Below are 24,322 nucleotides of genomic sequence, written 5' to 3' on the forward strand. Positions count from 1 at the left end.
AAAAATCCAGCTCTGTTAGGTCACCCACAGAGGTGCTCTTTACACATCCTGAAAGATTCAGCGTGATCGCACATAAAATGGCATAGCTGTGGCCGAAAATAATTCTACTCACTCACTCAGACGCTTCTCATTATAGGATTTAATATCAGAAAATTACTTTCAATAGTTAACTACAGTAAATATCAGATATACTGTAAGGCCTTTATCCAGGTAATATTCTAATAGGTGACTTTAACTTCTACCAAAGTCATTTTCTGGTTAGATATCTGTACTCTTACTCAAGTGTGGCTTTCAGGTACTTCATCTGCCACTGCTATCACTCTTCACCTACACATGGATAACCAACACACTTCACACTCTTTTTCTTGGAGTTCAGGAAAGACTCTAGATGAGTACTGTATAAGTGGATGAAGCAGCTTTAGGGAAAGTGGGTTCACCAAAAAAGTTAATTGCCACACACACACCTTCACAAAATAACTCCCGGGATGCATCGAACATCACAGATTCATGATATCTAAGAGTGTGGAATGTGAATATTCCTTTTAATCTTCAGCCGGTGCTCTTCACTCTGCCTCTGGCCTGCAGGTTGTACAGCTGCACGGTGATACTGGAGATGTCTGGACCGGTGGATGTTTGCTCCCTTGCTAACGTGCTACAACAACACATGGACAACAGTAGTGGCATCACAAGCGATGAGCCACTTACTCGCATGGGTTAGTCTGTGTGTTTGAGTTGATGAGTGGACTGGTGCTGTGGTCATTATGTAATATCTGTGATGCTTACACAGATATGATCTATATACTGTATATCACTATCTGTCCTCAGTGGTGTGTGGTGCTCCTGGTTTGCCTGCCAATGATCTGTTGGCGTCCAACCTGACCTGGGTGGCCAGTAACCTGCTACACTCTGAGATCTGCCAGCCTGATCACACGCCAAAGTGGTGAGGATAGTAAAACTTTGTCAAGTTGTGTCATAAAGCTGACCTCACTGGAGTCGTCCAATCATCTTCATTTTCTGGAGAGGGGCGGACCCTCTAGTACCACCAGCCAGTCAGAGCAGGTATACTGTATATTATATATATGTATATATATATATAATATATATATATATATATATATATATACAGTATATATATAGTGAAGGTGTTACAGGAGCACAAGGGAGTTAATTACTACAAATATTTATACATGATTTTCACTTCAGAAAACATGTTGAAATTGTAGGAAAAGAGAAAAAAAACCTTCAACAAAGTTACAAAGTGTTTTAAAATAAAACATTAACCAATAAATATAAACATTTGCGGATAAAAAGAAGACTTGCACTGCTGACTCCATTAATACCTAATAGTGCAATGCCCATTCCCCCCATGCATCACCCCGTGGGCGCTCTCCCCCCCCACACTGCATTCAGTCAGGTCCCCCCAAGTGCACTCCCCAAGTTTGAAGTCGATCTGACGGTTCTCGAGATACGCGAAGGACAGTCATACAGAAGTTTTCTTCTATACATACAGAAGTCGATCGGACGGACAGTCCTCGAGATACGTGAAAGCTGTGATCTTATTGGTTGAATTGCACAAAGTTTACCACTGCAATTTCTCGGGTTCTCTGGAATTTTTACACGTTTTGCTATTGGCAGTGTTATCTGAGTCATGTAGATATCTAGATGTGATATGGACAGGCTCTGGGTTTTCAGTGGGTACTGTTTTTGTTTATACTAAATAATAATGAATAATATGAACAATGCCTGTAGCCTACAATATTTTTGCAATTTCTCTGTTCCTTCCCTAGCGATGGCAATGAGACGTTTGCTGTGCTGCTGACTGACAGCTGTCAGGACCCGCCTGAGCCTCTCCCGACCAATCCCAGCACACTGCAGCCCTCCACTCTGTCCAATAACAACACCACTACAGCGTCTGAGGCCACGCCTCCATCTTCAGCCAGCACAACCGCTGAAAGTTATGCAGCAACTCAACTGAAAAACACATCGGAAGGAACAGTTGCTCAGCCTAACGCAACCGCTCAACTCAATAGTACAAAAACCTCAACAGCGCCACCTGTCCTGCAAGCAAGCACACAAAATGCAATGACTACAGCAACTCCACTGCTTACAACATTGTATTCCAATACGACAGATACAACTCAAAATGCCACTCACTACAATGCCACATTTAACGCAACACTACCTACAATATCACTAAGGACAAATAACACTGTAAATACAACACCGTTTCCTACTTTCTTGCTAAATACGACTTTGCCCAATATCACCGCAGACGCATACACGACAGCGGTTCCATTAAACACAAAAAACTCGGCAAGAACGAACACAACCCAGCACAACACAACTGCCATTCAACCCAGTACACAACTGAATGCCACAGACATGCTGAATAAAAATTGGGAATCGAACTCAACACATCCCAACACTACAGCATGGCCAGCATATACAGAACAGACGAATGCAACGCAGCATAGCACATTAGCGGCTGACAGTGGAGCAGTTAATAATGCAACTAGCACAGGTGCTACAACACCACCAAAAACAACACCTAGATTTGATAACACAACATCCTTTGTCTCAACAGTTTCTCCCAGTGTGCCAACAATAGACAACATGACAGATTCCATGGGCAAAACAACCGTTGGCCCCCATGTGACTGTCTCTGAGAGTACAACAGCACCCAACACAACCACCTCTGGTATGCCAACATTGTCGACATCCACCCCTAGTACACAACTTCACAGCACAACTAATAACACAACATCATTTACTATGATAAACCCTGTCAAGTTAGCACTATTCAACACAACAACTCCTTCCCTCCCTCCTGCTGACAACCGGACATCACAGAACACCACGGTTACTCCAAGTGACACAACACTTAACACAACCACACTGACTCCTAATTACACAACTGTGTATGATGAAACCACTGCCACTGACAATGGCACACTGCAAAACCACACAGTTACAGCAGGTAATGCAATAATAAACACAACTACAACATCTCCCAGCTACACAACAACAGACAATGTAACCACTGCTGCTTTCCTGAATGTAACTCCTCCAGTTAACACAACAGTGAATGCAACTACATTATCTCTTCTTAACAACACATCAAACAATGTAACCACTAACTCCACACTACACATAACTACCTTATCGCCAGACAATGTAACCACTGCTGCCGATCACCAAACTCTACTGAACCTTACAACTCTGTCAGCTAATAAAACACTGCAAATAACTACCTTATCTCTAAACAACACAATGCCAGACAACGTAACCACAGCAACCACCGGGCAAACACAACAAAACACAACTGTTACTGCTACACCAGGCAATGAAACACTATATAATACCACGGTATCACCTGATAACTCAACTCTGGGCAATGCAATTTCCACTGCAGGCAACACAACTGTTAATATAACCACAATAGCCCCACGTGATATACGAGCGAACAACCAGACAACAAATTACAGCACAGTGAGCGTGCCATACAACGTCATAACACCAACTACCCGAAATGACACCAACTCAACCACAGCTGCCCCTGCAAACAGTATGGCTCCTGTCTCCAGCAACACAACTAGAGAACCCACAGCTACCCCTGCATACAGTATGGCTCCTGTCTCCAGCAACACAACTAGAGAACCCACAGCTACCCCTGCAAACAGTATGGCTCCTGTCTCTAGCAACACAACTGCAGAACCAACAGCTACCCCTGCAAACAGTATGGCTCCTGTCTCTAGCAACACAACTAGAGAACCCACAGCTACCCCTGCAAACAGTATGGCTCCTGTCTCTAGCAACACAACTGCAGAACCCACAGCTACCCGTGCAAACAGTATGGCTCCTGTCTCTAGCAACACAACTGCAGAACCCACAGCTACCCCTGCAAACAGTATGGCTCCTGTCTCCAGCAACACAACTAGAGAACCCACAGCTACCCCTGCAAACAGTATGGCTCCTGTCTCTAGCAACACAACTGCAGAACCAACAGCTACCCCTGCAAACAGTATGGCTCCTGTCTCTAGCAACACAACTGCAGAACCAACAGCTACCCCTGCAAACAGTATGGCTCCTGTCTCTAGCAACACAACTGCAGAACCCACAGCTACCCCTGCAAACAGTATGGCTCCTGTCTCCAGCAACACAACTAGAGAACCCACAGCTACCCCTGCAAACAGTATGGCTCCTGTCTCCAGCAACACAACTACAGAACCAACAGCTACCCCTGCAAACAGTATGGCTCCTGTCTCTAGCAACACAACTAGAGAACCCACAGCTACCCCTGCAAACAGTATGGCTCCTGTCTCCAGCAACACAACTAGAGAACCCACAGCTACCCCTGCAAACAGTATGGCTCCTGTCTCCAGCAACACAACTACAGAACCAACAGCTACCCCTGCAAACAGTATGGCTCCTGTCTCCAGCAACACAACTACAGAACCCGCCCTCGTCTACTCAGCTGCTAACAATGTAAACCCTCATGTCAACCAAACAACCAAAGGACCTGGCTTCAATTTAACAACAGGAGCGCCAGCTAACAATTCTCTAGAGCCTACAGCTGCAGCTGCAACCATGGCCGCCACAGCTAAACCCACTAGAACCATACCTGGTCCACTTGCAGGCCAGACCAGTCAGACCAAGAGCACCACTACTGAGGTTTTCTTGCCTGCTGGAGAAACTACACCATTCCAAACTGACACACCGACCACCACCAACACCACAACAACCGGTATGTACTGTATGTATGTTTGTTTTTTTAATATATAATGTGACTATATCTCTGTGAAAATCTGACTTACTGAAGACTCACTGAAGTCTATACTCCTCACCAACAACTTCACCCTGTCTTCCTATAGTACAGCATGTGTATAGCATACACCTATTTAATTTATCTTACATAATGCTGATAATACTTCCCAAGTGGCCCAAGAGACGACCAAAAATAGCCAGGAGCGAGAGGAGGAAGCAGCAGCAGAACTACTGGATCAAACGCAGGATGCTTCGAAGCTCAACGCCTCCCAGGTGAAGCTGTTGATCTATTTATTTCTGCTCTCTCTATTTGAAGAGTTTCATTCCAAATTGAGATATGTGGGGGGGGGGGAAGGGGGGGTATTAGCAGAAAAGCATCACATAATTTTTGGAAAGCTCATTGAAGTTATGACCTGTTCTGCGGTCAAAATAAATTTACCTCACTGGCGTGTTTAGGGGATGGCCAGGGGTGGCACCTGGGGTGGCCAATGAGATAGGGTGTCAAAATCCTGAGGGCATTAGGATCTGCGTCCGACATTACTGTCTTTCGGAGGCTGTAGTAGCGGGCTCCTAAGGTACCCATTGGTACCAACCATGGCATACTAGCTTGTCGGGAAGGGGGCTAAACAACACTCCAAATTTATGGCAAATGACAATAAAGTAAAGTAAATTTAGGCTAAGTTTTGGCAAGGGAAGAACTGCCGTGGTAATTTTCAAAGGAGTCCCTTGACCTCTCACCTCATATCTGAATGAGAATGGGTTCAATGGGTAGCCACAAGTTTACAGGCATCCCCACTTTATGCTAATCCCATACAGATTTTGCAGGGGTCATCTCGCCATTCCAAAGTGTCGGCATTCCGATCATTGACTTCTATGCTTTCGGAGAGGCGGCCCTTTTTATCTCCAAAAAATGTTTCGCCATTGCGACATAGCATCTTGAGTTATTTAGCCTACAGGGGTGGGAGAGGTTAGGTTCTGGGGGAGGTTAGGTTTAGGCGTGGGGGGTGGGAGAGGTTAGGTTTAGGATAAGGGGCTGGGGGAGGTTAGGTTTAGACGTGGGGGCTGGGAGAGTTTAGCTCCAGCCGGTCCCCCGGGTTAGGGTTAGGGTTAGGGTTATTTCGCAATGGCGAGACAGATCTCCATTCCGTCAATATTGTCGGAATGCCGGTATTTCGGAGTGCCGACATTTCGGAATGCCGAGGTGTGCCCGATTTTGCATGCAGTATAAATCAATCAATCAAACTTTATATATCAATCATCTTTATTTATCAAGTCAAGTCAAGTCAAATTTTATTTATATAGCACCTTTCATACACAAGGCAATTCAAGGTGCTTTACAAAAAAATAATCGAAAAAACAAGCAGCAAAGCAATGCACATATAAAAAACACATAAAAAACACAGCCGACAGTTTTAGTTAAAATATATACTCAAATTAACAAACATGAAACATTATTTCTGTTTTAAATAAGTTACAAGGCACTCTTCAGTATTATTATTACATGTACAGTCCATTTGTTGGAAATGTACAGGAATCTTTTTTTAAATTACAGGCCGAGAGAGGCAGTAGTTTAGTAGCAGTTAAAAGCAAGAGTAAACATAAAGGTCTTTAGCTTGGATTTAAAAATAGGCAGAGTAGGGGCAGATCTAATGTGTTCAGGGAGTTTGTTCCAGTTATGAGAGGCATAGTGGGAGAACGCGGCTTCACCATGTTTTGATTTGGTCCTCGGGACAATTAGTAGACCAGTGCCTGAAGATCTCAGGGATCTGGATGGTTCATAGTGTAGAAGCATTTCAGAGATGTAGTGTGGGCCTGACCCGTTGAGAGATTTGTAAACTATTAGCAGAATTTTAAAGTCTATTCTAAGATTTACTGGCAGCCAATGCAGGGATTTGAGAACTGGTGTAATGTGTTCAGCTTTCTTGGTTCTTGTTAGAACTCTAGCAGCCGCATTCTGAATGAGCTGTAGTTGTTTAATAGCTTTTTTGGGAAGACCATTGAAAAGACTGTTGCAGTAGTCTAGCCTGCTAGAAATGAAAGCATGAATTAGTTTTTCAAGATCTTGTTTGGACATGTAGCCTCTAATCCTTGCTATATTTTTTAGATGATAGAAGGCAGATTTTCTTATAAGCTTGATGTGGGAGTTGAAATTTAGATCAGAGTCAATAATAATGCCAAGATTTTTTACCTGGTCCTTTGGCTTCAAAGATAGGGATTCGAGGTGAGCAGTAACTTTGAGCCTATCTTCTTTTTTGCCGAAGACAATTATCTCTGTTTTGTCTTTATTAAGTTGGAGAAAATTCTGGCACATCCAATCATTAATTTGCGCAAGGCACTGACACAGTGTCTCTATGGGGGCATAGTCATCCGATGAGAGGGCTATGTAGAGTTGGGTGTCATCTGCATAGCTATGATAAGCTATTTTGTTTTTTTGCATAATTAGGCCCAGAGAGAGCATATAAAGGTTAAACAGGACAGGACCTAAAATTGATCCTTGGGGTACCCCACATGTCATTTTGGTTTGGTCAGATGTGTAGTTCCCAATGGAGACAAAGTAGTTCCTGTCTTGCAGATAAGATCTGAACCACTCTAGGACCGTGCCGGAAAGCCCGACCCAGTTTTCCAGTCTGTCCAATAGAATTTCGTGGTCAACCGTATCAAAGGCAGCGCTGAGGTCTAGTAACATTAAGATTGAGATTTTACCTGAATCAGTGTTCATTCGGATGTCATTTATAACTCTGATAAGCGTAGTTTCGGTGCTATGATGGGGTCGGAAGCCTGATTGGAAGGGATCTAGGAGATCATTGGAGGATAGAAAGGTATTGAGTTGTTGGTAGACAGTTTTTTCGAGTATTTTGCTAATAAAGGGAAGATTTGATATTGGTCTGTAATTGCTGATTATAGAGGGGTCGAGGCTACGCTTCTTTAGCAAGGGCTTAACAACTGCAGTTTTTAGAGATTTTGGAAAAATGCCTGTAAGAAGAGAGGTATTAATTATCTTCAGTATGTCGGTCGCCAGGCAACTGTAGACATTTTTTAGAAAGCTTGTTGGCAGGGTGTCTAGGCAACACGATGAGGATTTAAGGCCTCGTATCGTTTCTTCTAGTTTCTTGTGGTCAATGACATTGAACTGAGTCATGTTAATTAAGCACCTATTCTGTGGGTGCGGCGGAGCCACATTTGTTCTTGATGTGGAAATAGTCTGATATTTATAATTTTATCCCTAAAGAAGGTCGCAAATTCATTGCATTTGACATTGGATAGAAGATCAGGGGCAATTTGTGGGGGGGGGTTTGTCAGCCTGTCAACAGTGGCAAAAAGAGTGCGAGCGTCATTGGTGTTTTTGCTGATAATGTCGGAGAAGAAGAATTTTCTGGAATTTTTTAGTTCCTGGTTGTAGGAGTGAAGACTATTTTTATAGATGTCATAATCGATGTGAAGTTTAGTTTTCCGCCATTTGCGCTCGGCTTTCCTACAATCTCTTTTTTTGTTATTTACAGAGGGAGCGTTTCTCCATGGTGCTTTTTTCTTACCGGAGATTAGTTTAGATCTAATGGGAGCTACAGCATCAATAGCCTTTAGGGTTTTAGAATTGAAGTTATCTAGGAGATCATTGACAGAGGCTGAGGAGAGGGAAGGGGCCAGCGAGAAAGCCTCCATGAACCGTGTGCTAGTGCTCTCGTTGATGTGACGCTTTTTGATGGTTTTTGACCGAGTAAGAGCGATAGGGGTGACCTTGAGTTCAAGAAAGATACAGAGATGGTCGGACAGAGCAACATCACTAGCTGAAAGAAACGATGACTCAAAGCCCTTGGTGATAAATAAGTCTAGGGTATGGCCTCGATTGTGAGTGGGCCCAGAGACATGTTGTAACAGGTCAAAAGTGTCAATGTGTTTATATAGTGTTTATATACTGTAGCACAGTAGCGTAGCCAGACGCGGCTCATTGGGTGTGCCACAGAAAGCCAGGGTGTGCCAGGGGGCGAACCATTTAAAAAAAAAATGGGTCTTTTCAAACCAGATTTAGAGGAATATTTGTGTGTTGTTTGCTCCTTTTCACACTCATTATTAGCAGGTAGAAGCAGTCAATTAAATTGTATTTTTTGGCAACATGTAAAACCACTTTGTTTAGTATCTCAAAAAAGTCTCAACTACTTTTGCCAATGAGTGTTCTAGTCGGGAAAGAACGCAAATTTGGTTGGCATGTTCGTCTACTGCAGAGAGATCTGTAGCGTCAGTGTCCTCTGGCCACAAACCTCCGGTGTGTTGTTGGCTGCGTTCCCCGCTGTTAACGTCATTGTGTCGGCTGCATCATCTTCTTCATCATCGTCTGTCTGTTCTCCACTGTACACCACCAATACAGGTGCGGGAACGGCGCACTACAATCCGCACTTGTTGAGGGGGAGGGTGACGACGAGTCATCTTCTTCCTCGTCGTTTCTTGCCTTTGCCGAAAAAGCTTAAAAGCGAGCTTTGTTTCATGTCTTCCTGATTTGGCGCTGCTGCTGCTGCTGCTGCTGCTGTGCGTGCATTTGTTTACTTTACGTGGACGACAGCTTAACTAGTTTCCCATGATGCTCCGGGGCACATAGGGCAGCGGACAGTTGGACACAGTGCATGACAGCGTTGACATGTGTTTTGCAGACAAAACAAAACACTTTTTTTACCCCATTTTTTTGGGTGCGCCAGTGGCTACGCGCATGCTGTAGCACCTTTCAAACAAATCACATGCATTTCAAATTGCTTTACAAGCGATTGACAAAAACATAATAATAAAATTAATTAAAATTATTCTTATGCATATTATGCATAATAAGAATAATTTTGAGAATGATGCACACCTAAAATAAGGTTAATTCAAATTCAAAAAAAAAAAAAAGTAACATTTATTTATACAGGGGGAGATTCACTGAGAGCAATGCTCTCTTTTTCAGGAGCGCCCTGTTCACATTCACACTAGTCTCGCTGGCCAGCCTCCTCTCCCTTCCGTCCGAGGAGTCTGGCGCCGCTGGTCTCCATAACTGGGATAAACCCTCCCCTGCTCTACAGCTGCTCTCCCATTCGAGCGACTGTTTCGGTGGCAGCCGGATGTCCGCTCCCGGCTTATTACAAACTCTGTCATTGGCTCCGACCATGTCAATCAGAGCGGCTTCCGCTCCCTCCTCCCTGTGTGTCGCTGTAAATAGTGCCCTCCCAGCAAGCAAGGACGGACCCGACGAATTGAGAGAGCCCAATCGGGGCCAGCTCAAGTCATATCACGATGAGTCAGATCTGGCCCAGATTATCACTGTATAATCACTATCCAACTAATTTCACTCACCAGTCACCACTGAAATATCCATGATGATAACTAAATGGTTGCAATCAATCATGTATTTCTCAGCCTGGGCTATTTATTTATCCAAAATCCGAGTGATCAGCACTTGCATGTGGACAATCTGCGCTGATTCTTTTTTTTTTTCAATATTTTTTTTTTCAATTTTCAGAACAAAAGTGAAACAAACTCAAATACACATAAAAAAAAAAAAAAAAACACATGCCGACATTACAACACAGTGCTACCAGACGTGTAAGGTGCTTAGGTGCTTGTAAAAAAAATATATAATAATAAAAAATTAAGGAGTCCATTAGAGTAGCTGGACGAGTCACTCATTTCTAACCTCGTCAAAGTAGGCCAGGAACGGGTCCCAAATAGTTGAGAACTTCCCAAGTGAGTTTGCCCTCTTGTACCTGAGTCTCTCCATGTGCACAACCGAAACCATGTCCGTCAACCACAAATGAAAAGATGGTGGAGAGTGGGACTTCCACTCCTTTAGAATGAGTCTCTTGGCGACAGTCATCTCCTGCGTCAGAGATTGCTGCACAGCCGTAGGGAGGAGTAGAGAAGATTCAGAACAGCCGAAGATGGCAAGTTCCGCCTCCAGTTGGAGGGCTATTTTATAGGCCTTAGAGTACCAGTCAAATATTTTGGCCCAGAATCCGGATAGTGAAGAACAAAACCAAAAAGCGTGTGACAGTGTGCCCTCTAACACCTGACACCTATCACATAGTGGTGAGACAGAAGGGTAGATCCTGTGTAATCTAGACTTGGAATAGTGAAGTCGATGAGTGACTTTAAATTGAATCAGCTGGTGTCTGCTGTTAATTGAACAAAGTTGGACCACAGACAGAATCCTGTCCCAAATAATTTCAGACAACTCAACACCAAGTTCCTCCTGCCATGCCTCTCTAATCCTCTCAGTGGAGGCCCTGATACAACCATCAAACAGGTACACACGTCTAGAAACAATATGCTTGGAGTGAGGGGGGCTCAGCAAAACATAAAAAAGCATGTTCATAATTGGGAGAACTTCAAAACCACGAATCTTGGATTGAACATAATGTCTAACTTGTAGGTATCTGAACCAATGTGTGTTGGGCAACTCAAATTTCCCCTTCAGAAGTTCAAAGGATGCGAAATGACCATCTATGTATAGGTCTCTGATGGAGATCAGCCCCTTTTCACTCCAGACATGGTAGTCTCTGTCCAACCATGGAGCTATAAAAGAGTGATTAAAACAAATCGGTGTGTGGACAGAGACATCTGGTATACTCAAAACTCTGACAATCTGCGCTGATTAACAAACTGTTTATTCGTGGAGGTGGGACTACGAGGAGATGAATTGCGGGGGAATCCTGCAATTGTCTGCAATGTGTTTCGGGGTTCTTCTTACACAGATTGTAGACGGTTACACTGTGATGTCCAATCCACAAAGACTTGACGCCAACGTTTTAAATATAAAACAAGTTTCTGCCATAACCCTACGGTATAGGCTATATTCGTGTCTCGTATAGCCTGCGTGTGCAGGAGCACTGGGTAAACAAACGTTATAGGACGAATCAGCGTGACGTCATTTGCCACCATAGTATGAGTTGTGCCAAACAAACGGTTTGACTCTGATGAAGACGCTGTGCGTCGAAACGTTAGTCACTGCACCTTATTAAAATCACTTTCCAGTGAATTGAGTGCTCCAGGATCTTCCTTTCTTTATTGTGCCAAACAAACGTTAATATCTCAAAAACTATACATCACATCGCCTATATTTTGACATTCTGAGTGAGAGCAGAAGTAGCTCAAGAGTTTGATGTATAATATATGCATGTCGTGTTAAAGTTGTGTGAACTGTCACAGTTTTTTTTTATATAAACAGAGTTAGACGGCTAGAGCAGACACTCATGCCTCGCTCCACTTGGGCTCCATAGGGTTCTATTGCCGTTGCCACCCAGTGATGCGGTTTGTTTACCAAAATGCTGCTCGGCTGATCCCTCGTATAGGCTGGTGGTACATTTGGAGGGAACCCTCAATGATTCTTCGAGATTAAGGTTTGAATTAAATTAGCTTTCGTTTTTATTAAAACTGTCCCGACTCCATGGATGTTATACTGGTATAAAAAGAACAAGGGGTCCATGTTTTGAAACGGTAGGCTATATTACTCCAACGTACAGCAGATAATTTTAGCGGACAGATAGCGTATAGCGTAGTGGTAGAATAGCCGTCCCGATTCCGAGTTTAAATCTCACACAGTGTCGTATTATATTTTTTGGAAAATGTAGCATAAATTGTTAATCTGGACATAATTATAGCTTTATGTATAAAGCTGCTGAATATACACTGTGTACATAGCAGAATAACTGAACATGCCCATTCATGGTAACGGTCATATTTCGACATCAGCTTGACGTTCCCGCGTAGACGTCTAAATCATCCCCAAACCGGCTGTGATTTGGCCACATCCTGGACGTCACTGAAAGACATCATCACGTTATCATGACGTAATTTTGCTTGCTGGGCTGCCGCCTCAGTGAAAACAACAACGCTAACTAGCTAGTAAGCTAACGGCGGAAACCTACACGCTAGCTCATTGCTACACGCTGAAAATGGCAAGTTGGATTGTTTTAAACTATTTTCCAAGGGCATTGCCGCTAAGCGCCGCCCATCGCAATCCCACTATGGAGACCTGCAGCGCCAGACTCCTCGGACAGAAGGGAGAGGAGGCTGGCCAGCGAGACTACATTCACACAGACTTTCACACCTGGAAGCTGACCAGTACAACCACAGCCTGATCTGCTGGCCACTGAGCAGCTCCACTGGAGCGGTTGGGGTTAAGGGTCTTGCTCAGGGGCACTTCAGTGGTGGTAATGAGGGGGGGGCAAGCACTGCCTTTTCACTTTCCCCACCCAGATTTATCCTGCCAGTCCCGGGGATTGAACTGACGACCTTCCGGTCACAAGCTCGCTTCTCTAACCATTGGGCCACCACTGCCCCAATACAATAATAAAAGATAAGTAATAAAATAAGTAATAAGATCAAAAAAAAAAAAAAAAGATAATACTAGTCAAAGTAATAAGAGATAATATAGGCAATAAATATACAATAGTAATGATCCAAATTAAATTTAACTGTTATATTAAATTGAAATGTTATTCAGTATAAATGTGTTATTTTCACCTATTCTATTTGAATATTTCTACATACTGGCATCCATAAACAATCTTTGAATTGCAGAAATTGGGTATGACTGGAAAGGTGAGACTCTTGTGGATTGTTATGTGAGGATAGTCCCCATCAGAGTTTAAAGTCAGAATTCTGACTCGAAATTCAGGTTTCTGATTAGGGACCTGTCTACATCCTTTCTAAATGCTGCACTCAGTGCCACCCTTTCTTGAGTTTGTGCCCCAACTCAGCCACCCCAGTCAAAATAGCCTGGACACACCACTGCTTCAGTTCAGAAATCAATTCAATCTTATATTTATGAAAGATTGACTTCAAGTAATAATTATTTAATCAACTTGGATGTATAGCTTGTTGGAATTAAACCCTTGTATTTTTCATTAGATGTTTCACCATTTTGCAAAAAGGTAGCATGACACTTCATTAACTTTCTCTAAAATCTGAATGATGCTGTCAGCAAAAGTGGTATAATTTTGTCAGTCAAGGACATAGAGTATGTAGCCTACTGTCCATTAAAATAGTGCATTAACAAAGTTGACTGGTTGATATCTAATTTCGGAAGGAAACGTAATTTATGTTTGTATGGATGTTGTAGGTGGAGCAGGTGGTGGGGAGCTTGGAGAAGCTGCTAGAGGGCCCTACAGTCTCTCAGTCTGTGGGACAGACGGCCATCAATATCATCAGCAATCTGATGGAGGGGGATGCACTGGCCCTCGCTGCATCTGCTAATAGGTACAGTACAGCACATATACACACACACCAAAATACATTTGATATCAACAACAACAACAACAACAAGAGTGGCGGAACTATCCTATCCTATTGCATGCCATTTCCATACTTGCCATAATGGCAACGACAGCCTGCTGAAAGTGGAAGTCTTTGAGCTTGATGACAGTTGATTTAGCCGTGTTTCTCTCCCCTCCTGCTGACAGGCTGATTCGAGCGGTGGATGATCTGGCCTTTAAGCTGGTTGTGGAGGATGAGAGTGAGGTCCTGACATCTAATTCCCTGCTTCTGGCAGTCAGGACAGTGGATGGGACCAACTTCCCAGCAGCCTCCATCGACATCTTCAGCACTGCTGACCTTCAGGTAGCCCAGATCCAGATATAGTTTATGTGAAGATAACAAAATAAAAAAAAAGAGTAAAGGAAACCAAATGACATCAAAATCTGAACTCAACAGCCACTCTAGACCTGTTCCCAAAATTCAAAGGTAATTCTTTACAATAAGGGTACATTAATTAACCCTAATGCTTAACAAGCATTAGGGTTAATTAATGCTGAATAAGAAAGGTTAGCTTAGGTAAGCTTAATGCTTTATTTTTTATTTATGCTGAACGATTGGGTTTCAGCATAAATTATGTGTGCAAAAAAGTTATCTCGTTAAGCATTGTGTGTGTGTGTGTGTGTGTGTGTGTGTGTGTGTGTGTGTGTGTGTGTGTGTCCCAGCTCTATGTCGTGGCCAGGTCTTGGTACCGGTCCAGGAGGAGCTCCCAGTCTCCTCTGGCCTCTGTGTTCCTGCCCTCCTCTCTCATTGAGGGCCTGAGTCCAGAGGAGCAACGCCAGGCCAGCCGGGTGCAGTTCACCTTCTACACCACCACCTCCCTCTTCCAGGTACCATGCTCACTGAACTAGCAGAAGACCCGTGCAGTATATCGGGCTGCACAGCCATTGCACAGCATCGCAAGTTCGGACATTAATTTGCGCAGCGCTCATTCACAGAGTTTATTCTGCCCTAATTACCAAATTCAAAAATCCCGCTCAGTTAGGTCACCCGCAGGGGTGCTCTTTACACTTCCTGAAAAATTCAGCGCGATCGCACATAAATAGTATAGCTGTGGCTTTGCATTCTTATTAAAGGATTATTAAGGATATATAATGATGTACTGGTATTGAATGCTACATTATGTTACAGTCAAGCATAAACATAGTGGGGGGATCCCTTCACCCTGACATTTTTGTTGTTGTTTATTTAACATATAAAGTATTATTTACATCAGTAAGTGTGCTCCAACTCCTTACTGTTTAAATGTACATAGAGCAACACACTCCTCTGTCCCCCTTTCTTGCAGGATGCAGCATTAGACAACCAAACCATGGTCAGTTCAGTCCTGGGCTCCAGTGTGGCCAACCTGTCGATTAGCAACCTGAGGGAGAACATTCAGTTTACCATCCAGAACAGCAACCCTCTACCTGTGAGTGTATGTGTGCACATTAGTGAACTAGAAGTTCACTCGGAGAGCGCAGACCTCCACCAAGGCCAATAACCCTGACCCACTCACATCCCCCCCAGCCACTCTCGAACCCGACTCTCTACAACCTTCCTATCCTGAGCAATGGCCCCTTTTCCCTAGCCCCGCCCCTTTCCGGAATACGCCCCCCTCCCACCATCCAGATAGACCTAGCCACTCCCCCTACCCCCCCTCCCACCATCCAGATAGACCTAGCCACTCCCCCTACCCCCCCTCCCACCATCCAGATAGACCTAGCCACTCCCCCTACCCCCCCTCCCACCATCCAGATAGACCAAGCCACTCCCCCTACCCCCCCATCGAACCCCGACTCTCTACGACCTTCCTATCCTGAGCTACGGCCCCTTTTCCCTAGCCCCGCCCCCCTTCCTTGACCCGAATCCGATCCACGATCCACGCCAAAATTGTATGGGTTCTTCCTTGGCCTATGTTACACCCTTCCACCAAGTTGCATGACAATCGGCTCAGTAATCTTTCCTTAATCCTGCCGACAGACAGACAGACAACATACCCTCCTTGGTTGACGCAAAAAAAACACACATCCCAGCTGCTATGCTTTATGGTTATTATGTTTCCATTTGAGAAATAGCTGTGCACAAGTAATGCTTAAACATAATAGCCAGGCAAGCAATAGGGAAATGTGGTGTCAGAAAAGTAAAAGTGAATTGACTGACAAGAAAAACAGAGCACAAAAGAACACACTGAGAAAAACCCTGTGTACTAGTCTACAGTCAATATACATTATTTAAAAATATATATATCTCTTACAAGCGATCATACAATTGTAAAGCCATAGTAAAACCCCTATAATAATATCGGAAAGGGGATTTCTTTATTGAAAATATTGGTTTTGTTGTGTATTCCCCTAACACTTATGAAATGTGTTCAGTCATGAAAATTCATGCAAAGTTTTTCCTGAAAGTTCCGTGTGGTAGCAAAGTTCCTCTGTGACACTTCCTCTCCTCACCTGCACTTCCTCTTTCCCTGCTGTCCGCAGGCAAACTATGTGGCCTCCTGTGCCTTTTGGGACTTCAGTCTAAATGGTGCGTACAGTCCAGCTGGATGAGTGCCAAATAAACTCAGGTTTTGACTTCCTGTTTGTTTGTTTGACTTTCTGTTTGTGTCTCTGACGCTCAGGTGGAGGAGGAGGCTGGAACCCTGCCGGCTGCTTCCTTCTCAACGCCACACAGGACAATACAAGCTGCAGCTGCAACCACCTCACCTCCTTTGCAATACTGCTGGTCAGTGTGCGTGTGCATGTGTCACATGTGTACGTGTGCACATGGGCGTTTCTAGGGTCTAAAGACATTGGGGAAGACGTCACTCACATCACATTCGAATTTTGCAATCTGTGGAAGCATTTTTCAATCAAAGGTGAAACCACACAGATACTGTATGATGGCTTATAGTGGGACTTTCCGTCCCTGCCCCATTCACTTCAATACAACTGTCCACAAAGTCTAGCCCAAAAGCAACATTTTAATGTTGTGATGAGAGTGATGTCTCTTCCTTCTATATAGGTTACTTGCACACAGAGAGGAAACAAATTGTTGCATTTCTGATCAACTATGTCATATTTCATGTTATTTCTGAGGGTTTTAAAGCATGAATCACAGATGAATAGATCTGTGGACCGGGGCTATTTTTATTTTATTTTCTTTTTAGATCTGGGGCTATACATAAAACATTCAAGGCTATATAGCCCCCCAATGCCCAATGACGCCCATGTATGTGCTTGCATGTGCATGTGTGTGTGTGTGTGTGTGTGTGTGTGTGTGCGTGCGCGTGCGTGTGTAACCTGACCATGGAGAAGATTAAGACAGTGTCAAACAACATCATGGGATCATACTGGAGTGTGCAACTTCTCCATATTTTCATAAAAAATAACATTATTATAATAATATATTTTGTGTGTGTGTGTGTGTGTGTGTGTGTGTGTGTGCGTGTGTGTGTGTGTGTGCACGCGTGTGTCTCTGTCTGTCTGTCCTTCTGTCTGTCTACCTTATTAATCCAGGATGTGTCCAGAGGAGAAGGAACCAACCCTCGGCACGCTCTCATCCTCACCTTCATCACATATATTGGCTGTGGAATCTCTGCTATTTTTCTTGCCGTCACCTTATTCACATACGTTTGCTTCCAGTAAGTATCTATCTATTTCAATTATTTTGGCAATGATGCATTGATGTTTAAAAATGATTCACGTAGCACCTTTAAGAGAATGTTTGTCCTTGAATTTAGATATATTTAGTGCGATGCAAGACTTGCAATATTATTTTTAAAGAGGTCCATGGTGGCCGCAAATTGTGTCTTCTACCTTTTCACCCAATCAATGCTGCTCCAGCCAGGAGCAGTGGACACTCCTCTCACCAAGCTGAGGACGGAATCTTGGCCAGTGATTGGTGAGTGGTGGATTCACCATTCACCAAGCAGTAACGACTTTGCGATCAGTGACGGCAGGGGAGGTGCAGCCCATTTTTCAAACCACTCTCTCATTGGTGCTATGACCTGTCACTCATTCAATTTCAAACCCTCTAGATCCGCCCTCAAATAGCAGCTGTGGCTGTGAAGTGGCACAGACTCATTTATGTACCGTAAATTCCGGACTATAAGCCGCGGCTTTTTTCCCGTTTTTTGGCCCCTGCGGCTTATATAACGGTGCGTCTTATCTATGGATTTTTTCAGAAAAAAAAATTCAAATACAAATAAAATCTCTCTTTTTTAGCACTCTTTCTACCTATAAATCCACTTCTGTTTTAATTTCCTCTGTTGCCCTCTTTTCACCACACCGCGGACACTGTGTGCACTGTCGAAATAAACAAAGGTGTTGTGTTATGTTGTTTTGTTGAAATGTTACGGTAATACGGTAAATGGGAGCTTCCTCAAACAGCCAACAATCCCCTCTGTGCGTGAACCCTTACATATGGTAATTACGGTAAGCAAAGTTCATCAGCCCGGAATCACAACAAGACGAGCAGTCTCTCTCTCACTTACCATGGGGAAGGTACGCAGAAATTCACACGACGCAGCATTCAAGCTGAAAGCAGTCGAACTCGCACTAAAAGAGGGAAATAGAGCAGCCGCGCGTACTCTGGGCATCAATGAATCGATGGTGAGACGTTGGAAAAAGCAGCAGGAGGAACTGTCTCAGTGTAAGAAAACAAAAAAGTCCTTCAGAGGCCACAAAAGCAGATGGCCGGAGCTTGAAGATTCCCTTGAGGACTGGGTGTTGACCCAGCGAGCAGACGGCCGAGGCGTTTCCACGGTGCAGATCCGACTGAAGGCAAAAACAGTAGCCACCGAGATGAAAATTGAACATTTCAGAGGTGGGCCATCTTGGTGCTTTCGTTTCATGAGACGAAAGGGACTGTCTGTCAGGGCGCGGACGACTGTGTGCCAACAACTCCCTCCCGACTACCAGGAGAAAATCGCAAACTTCGGCGAATACACACAAAGGAAGATCAAGGATTATTCCATCGAACCGGAGCAGATCATAAACATGGATGAAGTGCCCTTGACGTTCGACCTGCCACTCACTCGCACTGTGAACAAGAAAGGTGAATCGTCGATCACGTTGAGAACCACAGGTCACGAGAGAACCAATTTCACGTGTGTTCTAGGCTGCACAGCATCTGGAGCAAAGCTGCCGCCAATGGTGATTTTCAAGCGGATTACGATGCCGAAAGAGAAAATGCCCAGTGGTATCTGCGTCAGAGTCAACAAGAAAGGGTGGATGATGGAAAGTGTCATGAAGGAGTGGTTGTCTCAGTGCTACGTCCAGCACCCTGGAGGATTCTTTCACCAAAAGAAAGCGTTGCTCGTCCTGGACAGCATGAGGGCTCATATCACCGATTCGGTCAAAGCAGCCATCAAGACCACAAACAGCATTCCAGCTGTGATACCTGGGGGCACGACCAAACATCTCCAGCCACTCGACATCAGTGTCAATCGCGCATTTAAAGTGGCGCTGCGCATTGAGTGGGAGACGTGGATGACGAGCGGTGACAAGTCATTCACAAAAACAGGGCGCATGAGGAAAGCAACCTTCGCACAAGTTTGCCAGTGGGTCCTGACAGCGTGGAGGAGTGTTAAGACATCCACGATCACCAACGGGTTCCGAAAGGCTGGACTGCTGCGTGACGAAGAGGAGGACGCCGCCACAGCTGAGGGCCTTCAGAGGCTGTTCGATTCCGACAGTGACGAAGAGGAGTTCGTTGGTTTTGAGAGCGACAACGAAGGAGAGAGAGGAGTGGTTGACGAAGCCACCCTGAACCTGTTCGTTTCCGACACTGAAGTTGAGGACTTTGCTGGTTTCAGTACGGAGGAAGAAGAGGAAGACGAGGAAGACGAGGATTAGTGACTTTACTTTGACTCTGTTTACAGCCGTTTGCTGCACCTTCACCTAAAAGATGAAGAGAAGGATTACGGTACCTGGTTTTGTTGGCAGCACCTTATCCTTTTGAGGATTGTTTTTTGTTTTCCAGTTATTTACTGCACCTTAACCTTTTGAGAATTGTTTGATTGTTTTTACAGCACTTTATCCTTTTGAGGATTGTTTTATTATTATTATTATTGTTTTATTTTTTATAGCTACGGTATTTATTTTGTTGAAATGTTAATAAATGGGAGCTTCTTATAGCCTATAGCCTACCCTACCGTAATGCTTGTTTTGTTGAATAAATGGGAGCTTCCCCAAACAGCGATCTCTTTCCCGACATTCCTCTCTGTGCACGAACCCTTTCATATGGTAATTAAACATCAAAACACCCGCGGTTTATAGTCCGGTGCGGCTTATAGAAGAAAAAAATAGTCAATTTTGGTGCTGCGGCTTATAGACCGGTGCGTCTTATAGTCCGGAATTTACGGTAGTATGTGGAGCGCAGCGATTCAACGTAATATAGAGAGGCAAAGTGAACGTCACTTCCTGCTTTTCTTCCTGTACCAAGCGCTGAAAAAATACAACATTACATACAACGGTAATTTTGTAAATTTAAAACATAACTTTGCATGTCAAGAAAGTCGCAGTTTGTCGCCAAACTGTTGCACTATAAGTTATAAATCAGAAAGACTACATACACTGTCGCCTATGTGACATCACTTTCTCTACCGGCAAAGCTGAAGACCGGCGACATGCCACGAGCTATGTCGTTTTTATACTAAACTAACCCCTACATTTCAGTTTGACGACAAACTGCAACTTTGTTTACATGCAAAGTTATATTTTAAATTGACAAAATTAACGTTGGCACCCTGTGGCACAATTCAAACGGGATAAAAAAATTAACGTTATTCTCCGTCCACTGCCATTCATATTTTTTCCAGTGCTGGTACAGGGAGAAAGGAGGAAGTGATATTTCACTTTGGCTCTCTATTTTAGTCTGGGGAGAGAGTAGGGAAGACATACCCCCCCAGTACCAACAGCGTCCCAGGTGGGAATCGAACCCAGGACCTTCTTGCTGTGAGGCGAGAGTGCTACCATTGTGCCCTATTGTATCACAGCCCAAGTAGTTGTGATGATGATGTATAAACCTGTGATGATTTCTATTAGGGCCGTTCAACCCATATGGGTTTTGGGGGGCTGAAACCCAGACTGATGTTTTTAGTCTTATAGCATTTAGACCACAAGGCACCAAAACTCTCCACTGAAACCTAGAATGATTTTCTTTTAGGCTGGAGTGGGAGCTCATCAACAATTAAATGAATACATAACATAAGCAATTATTTCACCAAATCTATCATTGCAGAAAATTGCTTCGGGATATTCCCTCTAAGATCCTGGTGCAGCTCTGCCTGTCCCTCTTCCTCCTCAACCTGCTGTTCCTATTGGACGGCTGGTTGGCGCTCTACCCCTCCCCCGGCCTGTGCATCAGTACTGCCTTCTTCCTGCACTACTTCCTGTTGACATCGTTCACCTGGGCGGGGCTTGAGGCACTCCACATGTACCTGAGCATCATCCGCGTGTTCACCCCCTACCTCAGTCGATACATGCTCAAGTTCTCACTGCTGGGCTGGGGTGAGTACCTTCACTGCAAATAATGGGAACCTATCCAGTGATTTCAAGATTCAAGATTATTTTAATAGCCATAGTGAGTAAACATACAAACGAGGAATTTGTTTTTGTACAGTATGCAGCGCAGTGATCACAGCAATAGCAAAGTATGGAGCAGACAGAAAAACAATCTTCAAATCATAAATTATTAAGTGCAAAAGTAAAAGATATTTAAAGTGACATATAGTGGAGTCCATGTAAATGTCCATGTAATAAGTAAGTAAAGTTGTAACTTTACAAATTCCAAATTGATGGGGGGGGGGAATGAAAAAAGATTGAAAAAAGTTCCAAAATGACGTTTTCATACCCCCCCCACCCCAAAAAAAAGAAGAAGACATCTACTACATGCTGTAAATGTATACATGTTTAAAATGGGTATTCAAAGACTTGCTTCTGCTGATGATCAGCCTGGTGTTTGCAGGTCTTCCTCTCATTGTGGTGATTGTTGTCATATCAGTGGACAAAAACAACTATGGTCTGGTAACCTATGGGAAAAACACAAACGGCAGTTCTAATGACTTGTAAGTTACCACACTCTAGAATCATAACTTTGTATGTAAATGCTGATTGATTGATGCTTGTTGCAGGCTGTAATGGAGCTTGTAGTGTAGCGTGGTAGCCTTTCCCTTATAGCTGAATGCTTGTTATGCAGATCTGTATATAACCAACACCTCCACAGGGTCAGTGGGGCCACTAGGGCCACCCATCTTAAAAATGTATGGTGTAGTGTTTATTAGTTATATTGGTCTGGTGACATATCGAGCCAATATTGATCTTTTATTAAATGTTGGATATTGGCCAGTCATGTGGTCCACTCCACTGACAATACGGAGATTCTAAAGCTACATGAAAATGTCTGTAAAAGCGGCAATGGAATTTTTGGAACAAAATATCAGCTTTCATCATCTTTAAATACTAAAATGGTATAATTCAAACATTTATTATTATTATTATTATTATTATGCTTTCAAGCATTAACGATAGTACCTGCCTCTGTGTCTCTGTCACCCTGTAGCTGTTGGCTGCGTAATGACCTAGCCTTCTATGTGGGGGTGGTGGCCTACTTCGTCCTGATCTTTGCGCTGACCCTGCTTGTCTTCATCGTGGTGCTGGTCCAGCTGGCCCGGATCAAGAGGCAGAACCCTCAGAACCAGTCCCCTCACAGGGGCCTGCTAAGCGACTTGCGCAGCATCGCCGGCTTGCTCATCCTACTGGGACTCACCTGGGGCTTCGCTCTGTTCGCCTGGGGACCGCTCTACCTGCCATTCATCTACCTCTTCTCCATATTCAACTCTCTGCAAGGTCAGATGTGTGTTCAGGGCATGCATGTGGTGCCCTGCAAAAACCCTTCAGATGGTGAAAATTTGACATTTTCATTTTTTTGACATTTCCATAAATTAGAAACTCTACCCTATAAATAACTTTTTGAATGACTGAGATAGCTCTCTCAGCTCAAAAGTCATGAGTATTCGAATACCGGTATGTTATGTGTCTAAAAGTAAACTGTGAGAAAAATGTATTTAAACATTCCACAAAGCTCCATTTTCTAGGGTGGCATTCCATCAAAACCATAAAATGATGTGCTATGGAGATGAAAGTAACCAAATCACTCAAAATACCTGTAAAACTCATTTTCGACCTACTTTGACTCATTGCCAACAATGTGTAACAGCGACATGTGACAGGTTCTCCCAGACCACACCACACTATTCTGACCACACCACACTATTCTGACCACACCACACTATTCAGACCACACCACACTATTCTGACCACACCACACTATTCTGACCACACCACACTATTCTGACCACACCACACTATTCAGACCACACCACACTATTCAGACCACACCACACTATTCTGACCACACCACACTATTCTGACCACACCACACTATTCTGACCACACCACACTATTCTGACCACACCACACTATTCTGACCACACCACACTATTCTGACGACACCACACTATTCAGACCACACCACACTATTCAGACCACACCACACTATTCAGACCACACCACACTATTCAGACCACACCACACTATTCAGACCACACCACACTATTCTGACGACACCACACTATTCTGACCACACCACACTATTCTGACGACATCACACTATTCTGACGACACCACACTATTCTGACCACACCACACTATTCAGACCACACCACACTATTCAGACCACACCACACTATTCAGACCACACCACACTATTCAGACCACACCACACTATTCTGTGAAGAGTTCCAAAATGAGATATCCACCTTTTGGAAAATGGGATTCCTTCACTGTGATAGCATAAAACAAGAATCATTTTATTCTACTTTTTAAATGATGTTAAGCAACTCAAGTATTTGGTTTACAAACACTTCAGGTAGCCTACCGCCCCCAAATGAAAATAGAAATGATCATATATACAGTATGTTCATTCACATACTCATGTCTAAAAATATATACATTTACATTGATACTTATATGAGTGTTAGGCCAATATACTGGATATCAGGCTAAGCTTGTTAATGTCATCCCCCACCAAATATGGAGGTGAGGATATAATGTTTCCTCAATGAGTTTGTCATTACTGTAAACCTTCCTCACCATGCCACAAGGAGTTGCTATTAGCATGGCTTTCAACTGAGAGGTTTAGTGCACCATGGTTTTAATCAGTGGTTCCAATTTTTGTGGTCCCCAGGACCCCAAATACTGCTGCTTTTCACTGTAGTCTAATAAGCATTGATTGACTGTAGACCTAGACTGTC

The 24,322-nt window shown here is 43.7% G+C and overlaps 1 protein-coding gene across 1 annotated transcript in view; it reads left to right on the forward strand.

The window, feature by feature from the left end:
* The window catches only part of adgrg2a (adhesion G protein-coupled receptor G2a), a gene marked incomplete at both ends in the record, with an annotated part of 46,907 nt that overhangs the window by 20,052 nt on the left and 2,533 nt on the right, over positions 1–24,322 (forward strand). Inside the window, 16 exons of the mRNA XM_083631888.1 lie at positions 554–713; positions 826–940; positions 1,788–1,954; positions 2,585–2,698; positions 4,637–4,744; positions 4,937–5,037; positions 13,850–13,986; positions 14,190–14,346; positions 14,706–14,870; positions 15,329–15,451; positions 16,506–16,551; positions 16,646–16,749; positions 17,523–17,647; positions 21,250–21,518; positions 21,976–22,075; positions 22,570–22,856. Of these exons, the coding sequence (XP_083488014.1) occupies positions 554–713; positions 826–940; positions 1,788–1,954; positions 2,585–2,698; positions 4,637–4,744; positions 4,937–5,037; positions 13,850–13,986; positions 14,190–14,346; positions 14,706–14,870; positions 15,329–15,451; positions 16,506–16,551; positions 16,646–16,749; positions 17,523–17,647; positions 21,250–21,518; positions 21,976–22,075; positions 22,570–22,856 (2,278 nt within the window). The remainder of the gene's footprint in view (positions 1–553; positions 714–825; positions 941–1,787; positions 1,955–2,584; positions 2,699–4,636; positions 4,745–4,936; positions 5,038–13,849; positions 13,987–14,189; positions 14,347–14,705; positions 14,871–15,328; positions 15,452–16,505; positions 16,552–16,645; positions 16,750–17,522; positions 17,648–21,249; positions 21,519–21,975; positions 22,076–22,569; positions 22,857–24,322) is intronic.

This window comes from Poromitra crassiceps (genome assembly GCF_964638095.1).
Source record: "Poromitra crassiceps genome assembly, chromosome: 2".
Lineage (NCBI taxonomy): Eukaryota > Metazoa > Chordata > Actinopteri > Beryciformes > Melamphaidae > Poromitra > Poromitra crassiceps.